Source organism: Rhinichthys klamathensis, unplaced genomic scaffold (genome assembly GCF_029890125.1).
Source record: "Rhinichthys klamathensis goyatoka isolate OS25496 unplaced genomic scaffold, OSU_Roscu_1.1 h1tg000318l_1, whole genome shotgun sequence".
NCBI lineage: Eukaryota > Metazoa > Chordata > Actinopteri > Cypriniformes > Leuciscidae > Rhinichthys > Rhinichthys klamathensis.
Window position 1 is genome coordinate 990,001 of NW_026606834.1, and position 10,730 is coordinate 1,000,730.

General features: G+C 35.8%; 1 protein-coding gene across 1 annotated transcript in view; it reads left to right on the forward strand.

Moving 5' to 3' along the window:
* The window catches only part of LOC130105373 (TBC1 domain family member 8), a 68,246-nt gene extending 58,089 nt beyond the window's left edge, over positions 1–10,157 (forward strand). The window contains exons 14-20 of the mRNA XM_056271358.1: positions 232–330; positions 418–486; positions 5,252–5,495; positions 6,361–6,426; positions 7,522–7,605; positions 7,682–7,776; positions 9,786–10,157. Of these exons, the coding sequence (XP_056127333.1) occupies positions 232–330; positions 418–486; positions 5,252–5,495; positions 6,361–6,426; positions 7,522–7,605; positions 7,682–7,776; positions 9,786–10,115 (987 nt within the window). The 3' untranslated portion in view covers positions 10,116–10,157. The remainder of the gene's footprint in view (positions 1–231; positions 331–417; positions 487–5,251; positions 5,496–6,360; positions 6,427–7,521; positions 7,606–7,681; positions 7,777–9,785) is intronic.
* The last annotated feature ends 573 nt before the right edge of the window (positions 10,158–10,730 follow it).

A 10,730-nucleotide genomic window follows, 5' to 3' on the forward strand; every position in this document is an offset into this window, starting at 1 on the left:
CCGCAACAATGGAGAATATGAGGAAAATAATCAACATTCAAGCAGGAAAACCTGTTCTAAAACAACATCAAGAATTTAAAAAAGGGCATAATAAGTCATTTTTACTGTTAGGAATATTCCAGCTGCTTAAATGATGAAACCAATCAGCTCTAGATCCTCTGATGTCATCATCTGCTCATTCTGTCAGTAAAAGCTCACTAATTCTTCATCGTCCTCTTTGTTTCTTGCTAGAAATTTGGGAGTGTGACGGTGAAGCATTTGGAGATGCTGCGGTGCCGCCACCGTGTCCAGGTCCTGCAGGCTCACGAAGACACCACCAAAGACAATGCAGTGAGACTTCCATTCGCCTCCAGTCTCTCTCTCAAATGCTTCTGCACGTGTTTTTATTGCGGGTGAATTTTTGTGGTGTGTTTTCAGTTGCGATTGGTCACCCCAGACGTGTCACTGTCACAGGAAAACCTGTCTGAGCTCTACGACCTCTTCAAGGTGTGTGTGATCACATTTATTGAGTCTGAGTAGAATTAAATATGTTTTCATCTTTAGTAGTCTCTCAAAACTTACATTACTTCAAACTTTCTGATTGTATATACAGTAGTGTGGCCAAATGTGACTTCCGGAGCGGGTATTTGTTTTTACTGTTTTATTGAAGTTCATTAAACCATCAAATTATGAGAACAAAAAAAATTTTTTATATATATATATATATATATATATATATATATATATATATATATATATATATAATTTTTATATATATATATATAAAACATTTTTATATTTATATATATATATATATATATATATATATATATATATATATATATATATATATATATATAAAATATGAGGGAAGAACAAAACACTAAACTTGGTTAAGGTATTTATCTAGCAAAATAGTCAAACTAAAGGTACAGATTTTATTTTACTATGCATAAAAATGGAAAAATCATACATTGACTACAACATAATCTGTTATTAATATTTTTTTTATTCTCTTGTACATAATTTCTTTGAGTGACAGCCTGGATAAAAATTACGTCGGCGCAATTTGTCATGTTCCATTGCGTTATTATCACTAATAAAACAATCGACTCCAAGCACAACTACACAATATGACTACAAAATCTTTAACACGTTTCTAATAATATTTAAATAAAGGGTTCATAGGCCGGACTATGGAAGCTTGTTTCCGCCACAGAATGAAAAATAAAAAAGGTAATTGCGACCTTTTATCTCACAATTCTGACTTTTTTTCTCACAATTGCGAGTTTACATCTCGCAATTCTGACTTTATATCTCAGAATTGTGAGATATAAAGTCAGAATTTGCGTGATATAGGTCGCAATTGCGTGTTATAAAGTCAGAATTGCGAGATATAAAGTCAGAATTTAATAAAATAAAGTCGCAATTGCGTAAAATAGTCACAATTGCGAGATATAAAGTCGAAATTGCGTGTTGTATAGTTAGAATTGTGAGGTATAAACTATTCTGAGAGGAAAAAAGTTAGTCTTTTATTTTTCCTTAGAATTGGCCTGATAACTCGCAATTGCGAGTTTATATCTCACAATTCTGAGAAAAGATGTCAGAATTTAGAGACATAAACTCGCAATTATGTGTTATAAAGTCAGAATTGCGAGATGTAAACTCGCAATTGTGAGAAAAAGTCAAAATTCTGTATTTTTTTCTCACAATTGCGACTTTATTTCTCAGAATTGCGACTTTATATCTCGCAATTGCGACTTTATTTTTCAGAATTGCAACTTTATATCTCAGAATTGCGACTTTATATTTCAGAATTGCGACTTTATATCTCGCAATTGCGACTTTATTTTTCAGAATTGCGACTTTATATCTCAGAATTGCAACTTTATATTTCAGAATTGCGACTTTATATTTCGCAATTGCGACTTTATTTTTCAGAATTGCGACTTTATATCTCAGAATTGCGACTTAATTTCTCAGAATTGCAACTTTATATCTCAGAATTGCGACTTTATATTTCAGAATTGCGACTTTATATTTCGCAATTGCGACTTTATTTTTCAGAATTGCGACTTTATATCTCAGAATTGCGACTTAATTTCTCAGAATTGCAACTTTATATCTCAGAATTGCGACTTTATATTTCAGAATTGCGACTTTATATCTCGCAATTGCGACTTTATTTTTCAGAATTGCGACTTTATATCTCAGTATTGCAACTTTATATTTCAGAATTGCGACTTTATATCTCGCAATTGCGACTTTATTTTTCAGAATTGCGACTTTATATCTCAGTATTGCAACTTTATATTTTAGAATTGCGACTTTATATGTCAGAATTGCGACTTTATATTTCAGAATTGCGACTTTATATCTCGCAATTGCGACTTTATTTTTCAGAATTGCGACTTTATATCTCGCAATTGCGACTTTATTTTTCAGAATTGCGACTTTATATCTCAGAATTGCGACTTTATATCTCAGAATTGCGACTTTATATCTCAGAATTGCGACTTAATTTCTCAGAATTGCAACTTTATATCTCAGAATTGCGACTTTATATTTCAGAATTGCGACTTTATATTTCGCAATTGCGACTTTATTTTTCAGAATTGCGACTTTATATCTCAGAATTGCGACTTAATTTCTCAGAATTGCAACTTTATATCTCAGAATTGCGACTTTATATTTCAGAATTGCGACTTTATATCTCGCAATTGCGACTTTATTTTTCAGAATTGCGACTTTATATCTCAGTATTGCAACTTTATATTTCAGAATTGCGACTTTATATCTCGCAATTGCGACTTTATTTTTCAGAATTGCGACTTTATATCTCAGAATTGCGACTTAATTTCTCAGAATTGCAACTTTATATCTCAGAATTGCGACTTTATATTTCTTAATTGCGACTTTATATTTCGCAATTGCGACTTTATTTTTCAGAATTGCGACTTTATATCTCAGAATTGCGACTTAATTTCTCAGAATTGCAACTTTATATCTCAGAATTGCGACTTTATATTTCAGAATTGCGACTTTATATCTCGCAATTGCGACTTTATTTTTCAGAATTGCGACTTTATATCTCAGTATTGCAACTTTATATTTCAGAATTGCTACTTTATATCTCGCAATTGCGACTTTATTTTTCAGAATTGCGACTTTATATCTCAGTATTGCAACTTTATATTTCAGAATTGCGACTTTATATGTCAGAATTGCGACTTTATATTTCAGAATTGCGACTTTATATCTCGCAATTGCGACTTTATTTTTCAGAATTGCGACTTTATATCTCGCAATTGCGACTTTATTTTTCAGAATTGCGACTTTATATCTCAGAATTGCGACTTTATATCTCAGAATTGCGACTTAATTTCTCAGAATTGCAACTTTATATCTCAGAATTGCGACTTTATATTTCAGAATTGCGACTTTATATTTCGCAATTGCGACTTTATTTTTCAGAATTGCGACTTTATATCTCAGAATTGCGACTTAATTTCTCAGAATTGCAACTTTATATCTCAGAATTGCGACTTTATATTTCAGAATTGCGACTTTATATCTCGCAATTGCGACTTTATTTTTCAGAATTGCGACTTTATATCTCAGTATTGCAACTTTATATTTCAGAATTGCGACTTTATATCTCGCAATTGCGACTTTATTTTTCAGAATTGCGACTTTATATCTCAGAATTGCGACTTTATATCTCAGAATTGCGACTTTATTTTTAGAATTGCGACGTTATATCTCAGAATTGCGACTTTATATTTCAGAATTGCTACTTTATATCTCGCAATTGCGACTTTATTTCTCAGAATTGCGACTATATCTCGCAATTGCGACTTTATTTTTCAGAATTGCGACTTTATATCTCAGAATTGCGACTTTATATCTCAGAATTGCAACTTTTTATCTCAGAATTGCGACTTTATATCTCAGAATTGCGACATTATATTTCGCAATTGCGACTTTATTTCTCAGAATTGCGACTTTATTTCTCTCAATTCTAACTTCATATCTCGCAATTGTGAGATAAAAAGTCGCAATTATTATTATTTTTTTTTAATTCAGTGGCTGAAACAAGCTTCCATACCGGACAGCACTTTTGGCCACTACTGTGTAACATTTTACTCCTACAAACATGGTGAAATGTATTTTCTTCTGTCTTTTCACAGCATTTTCTGATTTCTGGAGTGATAAAAAAAGAAATCCAGAATCCCATCTGTAAAAACCTTTATCTTTAATATGTCGACAAAATCAGGCGATTTTGAACCTGGCTTTTTACAATGTTCAGATTTTTGTTCTGGAAACCTATGCAAATTAATGCATATTTAATTAGAGAATTCCTCATTTGCATATTTAAACATAAATTGTGTAATACAAGACATGTTTGCAATTCTTAATGTAATCAATCAACTGAATTGTGAAGTGTGGTGATATCTGACTTTATATCTCACAATTGCGACTTTATTTCACGCAATTCTGACTTTATAACACGCAATCTGACTTTATAACACGCAATTCTGACTTTATAACGCAATTGCGACTTTATATCAATCAATTCTGACTTTATATCTCGCAATTGCGACTTTATATCAATCAATTCTGACTTTATATCTCGCAATTCTGGCTTTCTATCTTGCAATTCTGACTTTATATCTCGCAATTCTGAGAAATAAAGTTCGAATTGCGAGATGTAAACTCGCAATTATGAGAAAAAAATTCAGAATTGTGAGATAAAAAATCGCAATTACCTTTTTTATTTTTCATTCTGTGGCGGAAACAAGCTTCCATACTGGACAGATCAATACAGTACAAAGAACATAAAAAAAAAATTAGGATGTTGGAAAATAGCAATGTCTTTTCTATTAACCAAATGCTTTTTAATATTCGCTATTACTTCAATGCAAGTGAACAAGCGCCCTGTTATTTGTTGCGTAGTGACGTGTGTGTTCAAGTAAGCCAGAAATGAGTAGATTCTGCAATACGCTGTATTTAATATATCATGAGGACTCACGAATATTTGCACTAAATCAGTGCAGATTTGTCTTACACGAACTTCCCAGTAAAACATAATAAGTAACACGGCAAATTGGCTCGTGATTTGACAGCGTTTCCCGCCACTGCTGATTTTACACACATTTGGCTGGTGTTAATTTCAAACCCTGGTGATATCTATTAGTTAACATTGATTTTACCCTATTTACATGTAGCATCTTGCCATAGTTGATAACTGATTATGAATTGTGTGTTTCAGACAGAGCATTTCATCAGTCTGTACTGGGGTGACGGCGTGTGCAGTTCCTCTGGTGTTTCTCCTGCGATGGGCGTCTGTGCCGAACGCTACTTCGTGGACCGAGCTCAGTTTAAGAGCCTGTTTGAGCTGCTGACGCCCTGGATCTGTGGCACACACACCGATACTGTCGCCCAGCGCACCTTCACACTGCTGGACCAGGACAGAGACAACCTGTTAAACTTCTCTCAGTTCGTTCAGATGCTGGGTAGGACTGTGTGTGTGCGTGTGGCTTATTCACCCAAAACAGGTAAAACTCGAAAAATTAGAATATGGTGCAAAAGTTCATTTATTTCAGTAATTCAACTTAAAAGGTGAAACTAATATATTATATAGACTCATTACATGCAAAGTGAGATATTTCAAGCCTGTATTTGTTATAATTTTGATGATTATGTCTTACAGATATGAAAACCTTTTCACAATATTCTAATTTTGAATTTGGGGTTTTCATAAGCTGTAAGCCATAATCATCAAAATTATAACAAAAAAAGGCTTGAAATATCTCACTTTGCATGTAATGAGTCTATATAATATATTAGTTTCACCTTTTAAGTTGAATTACTGAAATAAATGAACTTTTGCACCATATTCAAATTTTTTGAGTTTCACCTGTATATATGTGACCCTGGACCACAAAAACTGAAAATGAGATTTATACATCACACAAAAGCTAAATAAATAAGCTTTTCATTGATGTGTGTTTGTTAGGATAGGGCAATATTTGGCTGAGATGCAACTATATGAAAATCTGGAATCTGACGGTGCTAAAAAAATCAAAACATTGAGAAAATCGCCTTTAAAGTTGTGCATTTGTGTTCGCGATTGTGCAGCATTCACTCACAAAAATAAAAGTTTTATATATTTACGGTAGAAAATGTACAAAATATCTTCATGGGAACATGATATTTACTTAATATCCTAAGGATTTTTGGCATAAAAGAAAAATGTATAATTTATACCCATACAATGTATTATTGCCACAAATAAAGCGGTGCGACTTATGACTGGTTTTGTGATCCAGGGTCTCAAATGCATTCTGTCCTCATTGCCTCGTGACTCTTTCTCTGCAGATGTCCTGTACTGTGAGGAGCTGAATGAGAAGATCAGGCTCCTGTATCGACTGCACATCCCACCAGGTTCATCACTACTGACTGTTTCAGGCCGGCGTCATTGACTCTAACACTGGATTAATGCACACTGCAAAAAATAGTTATCTTAATTATTATTATGGTCTTGTTTTCCAGTACAAGTGAATCAACTAGAGGGGCAAACAGACTTTATTAAGTCCTTTTCCTGCTTGAATGTTGATTATTTTTTCCTCTCTTCCCAGTCTGTCAGTAATGCTCTGTTTACTTCCTGTCTCTATGAAGCCCCTCCTTCTGAAAAGCACACTGTGCTCTGATTGGTCGGCTGGATCAGTGTGTTGTGATTGGTCGAGCGCTTCGAGTGTGTTTGGGAAATGTCCCGCCCCTCACCATAACCACCAGTTTAACACACTACTAACTCACTCAACCAGGCCCCGCCCCTTTATTCTGCGCATTAATTATTATAATGAGGAATATTGTGACGTGTTCGTTCCCGGAAGAAACTCAAGACTACAATGGAGGCGTTTCAGGAGTTCAGGACTTTTTCTTTGTCTCTTTTTCTTTGAGCTTTTCATGCTCAAACAGCAACATTACACACTTTAAGAAAGAAGAACATGGAAAAAAGCATAATAGGGCGTTTTTAATATATTATATTAAGACTTGTTTTCTTAATGTATCAAAATGAAGCAAGTTTCTTTGCTTAAATCAAGAAAAAATATATTCTAATGGGGGTCAGAAAACAAACATTTCTGCCCTCATATTTGTTCTTGTTTTAAGCAAAAACTTTTTTATTATTATTAATATCTTCAGTCAATTTGCTTCTCCAGTAAAAGTATCTTGATTTAAGAATGTTTAGATATTTGCACTGGAAAACAAGACGTAAATACTGAGGAAGAACATCATTTTTGCAGTGCATTAATTTCAAATCAATTCACCTTTATTTCTATAGCGCTTTACACAATAGAGTCATTATTCAAGTTTAGCTCTCATCTGATAGTGTCAGTGCAGTCAAACTGATCATATTTCAGATTATGAATAGTCTTTTAAACCCCCCAGTGTCCCATCTTGAAGTGGTAGCAGTGACTTGTCATTAGCATGATTAGCGGTGGACATCGAGAGCTCATGATTGTGACGTTTCCTTCACAGCGTTGAGTGAGAATGCAGAAGACTCGTCTCCTCTGAGTCCAGTCCTGTCCAGCACCAGACCTCTCTATGTTAACCTCCCCAACGGTAGGCGTCGCTACAGTGTGTTAGTCGTGTTTTCAGCTCAATGCACCTGTGATGATGTTTGATCATGTGTTTGCAGGTGAGAGTAAGAGTTATGAAGAGCAGCTGCGGCAGATGCTTCAGGACTTGAGCAAAGACAAGGATGAGGAGAAGCCTCTTCCTCACATGAACCAGGTGAAACTTCATCTCATGCATTAACATTAATATAAGTCCATAAACCTGTGTATGTTTAGGATATTTAGTCACAAAACTCATCAGAAACCAAACTCGCTCATGTACACGCAGGGCCGTCGCCAGAACATATAGAATGGGGGGGCATTTCATTTTCATGGGGGGGGGCACACTTTTTATGATCTACAAAACAGACAGTCACAAAAACAATAACATCCCCTATTTGGTCTAATATAACTGAAATAGACCAAATTCTATATTTAAACAACACCAAAACACAAAACATTAAGTTTCTGATCATAGGCGGAGGGTGAACCAACACCATGAGGATATGCGCTTCCCCTTTAAAAACATTTACTAGGCTATATGCAGGATTTGACATGGCAGAAAGCTCTCAAAGAGCGCCTATTTTATTATATTAAAAAAGCGGTTATATAACTTCATCGCGATCTCACAAAGTTCCTAGGCTATCAGTAAAGCTGATACACAATAATGCCTTATTTACATAGCCTAACTGCTTATTATAACGAGAGGATTTGCACGCGCGTAGAACTAATCCACTCACCGCTCAAAACACCGGAGTTTCGCCAATATTCTTTTATTACGGAGAAAACTGATCCTAGACCAGCATTTATGGACAGCTTTTCCCTCTAAAAGCAATCAGAAGTATATGGAAGCTTGTTTTCGCCACGGAATAAAAAAAATTAAAAGATAATTGCGACTTTTTATCTCACAATTCTCACATGGATTTCTCTCAATTCAGAGTTTTTCTCACAATTCTGACTTTATAACACGCAAATGTGACTGTATGTATATCACTCAACTCTGACTTTATAACTTGCCATTTTGATATTATATCACGCAATTCTGAGAAAAAATACCTTTTTTTACGTGGAAACAGTAGGCTGTTTTTAGCAGACAAATGAATCAGAAAATTCGACAAGCCCGCTTGACCAGGGGAAGGTAAGCCTTGCGCAGAGCCTTACACGCTCCGACTAATTTTCATATTTCTGAAGACAAAGTGTTTTTTAAAGTTACAGAGATTAGTGCACCTGTGTGCTAAATGCTGCTGACGACATTTCGTTATGGAATACGTGGATACGTTTTTTTGCTCTCAATAGTAAGTTTGCTCAATGATCATATGATTAGGGGGGCACGTTGTGTCATCTGGGGGGGCACGGCCCCCTAATGCCCCCCCTTGGCGACGGGCCTGTGTACACGGGATGGTCCTCTCTGTGATTGGCTGCGTTTTGTTGTGTTTCATCTCAAGTCATGTCAGCTTTATTTCACAGCGCTTTATACAATACACATTATTTCACTGTAATAAACATAAAAATACCAGAATCAATGATGCAAACTTCATCAAATGAAGTTTGTCAGATAACGTCCATAATATTTGGACTTTGGGTTCGATCTTTTGACCGTTTTCAGTGGTTATGAGGAGCAATATGAGAGAGAAATTTGGAAATCATTGTTTAGGTACATTAAACCACGTCATATTGTCAACATGGTAGCCTACTTATGAAGCAGAAAAGTGGGTCATATGTCTAATGCTTTTTAAAAACTTAAAGGGTTCACCCAAAAATGAAAATGATGTCATTAATGACTCTCCCTCGTGTCGCTCCAAGCCCGTCAGACCTCCGTTCATCTTCGGGACACAGTTTAAGATATTTTAGATTTAGTCCGAGAGCTTTCTGTCCCTCCATTGTAAATGTGTGTACGGTATACTGTCCTTGTCCAGAAAGGAAATAAAGACATCATCAAAGTAGTCCATGGGACATCAGTGGGTTAGTTAGAGTGTGTTGAAGCATCGAAAATACATTTTGCTCCAAAAATAACAAAAACTAGGACTTTATTCAGCATTGTATTGTGTTCCGGTTCTGTTGTGGATCCGCGTTCAGTGCCGCCGCTGACGTAAGCGTATTCATTATAATACAGAATTGTATCGCTTCGGTGTAACCGCGATTATCTAATAACTCAAGTCTCTTGTTGTGTGTGCTTTGTCTCATCAGCGGGAGTTCATCCAGTTTTGTAAGACGCTGTACAGCATGTTTCAAGGCGAGCCGTGTGAGGCCGAGCTCTTCCAGGCCATCGGGATGGTCACCAGTCTCGTCCTGCAGATCGGGGAGGCTGGGAACCACGCGGAGGACGCCTCGAGAGACTCGGACGCCCACTGGTCCGTCAGCTTCGAGCAGATCCTGGCCTCTTTGCTGACCGAGCAAGTTCTGGTCAACTTCCTGGAGCGGCCCGTCGACCTGAGCGCAAACATCGCGTCTGCGAAGCCACGGCAGTATCAGGAGCGCGCCGGGCTGCTCATGATCCAGCATGCAACGGGAAGCTGACGAGGTCCAGGCGACGCTTTCACGGGTGCCTTGATGTCGGACCAAACCCACATGTCTCGTTTTCTAAACATTCTTAAATCAAGAGACATTTACTGGAGAACAAGCGAAATGACTCGAGATATTAATGAGAATGTGTCAAAATGAAGTGAGTTTATGGTTAAAACAAGAATAAATATCTGACAACGGGGTCAGAAAAATAAATAAGTTGATTTTTCTGACACCATTAGTAGATATTTGTTCTTGTTTAAACTCACTTCATTTGACATTTTTCAGAAAACACGACTTCACCCAAAAATGAAAATAATGTAATTATTTACTGTTCTGAACCTGCATGAAGTTTTAAACGAAAGTTGGTAATCACAGTTTCTGGTCCCTATTGACTTCCATAGTATTATTATTTTTTTCCTATATGGGGACCAGCAACTGTTTGAATACCAACAATCTTCACAATATCTTCCTTTATATTCAACAGAAAGAAAATTTCATGCAGGTTTAGAAAAGTAAATACAGGAGAAACTCGAAAAAATTAGAATATGGTGCAAAAGTTCATTTATTTCAGTAATTCAACTTAAAAGGTGAAACTAATATATTATATAGACTCATTACATGCAAAGT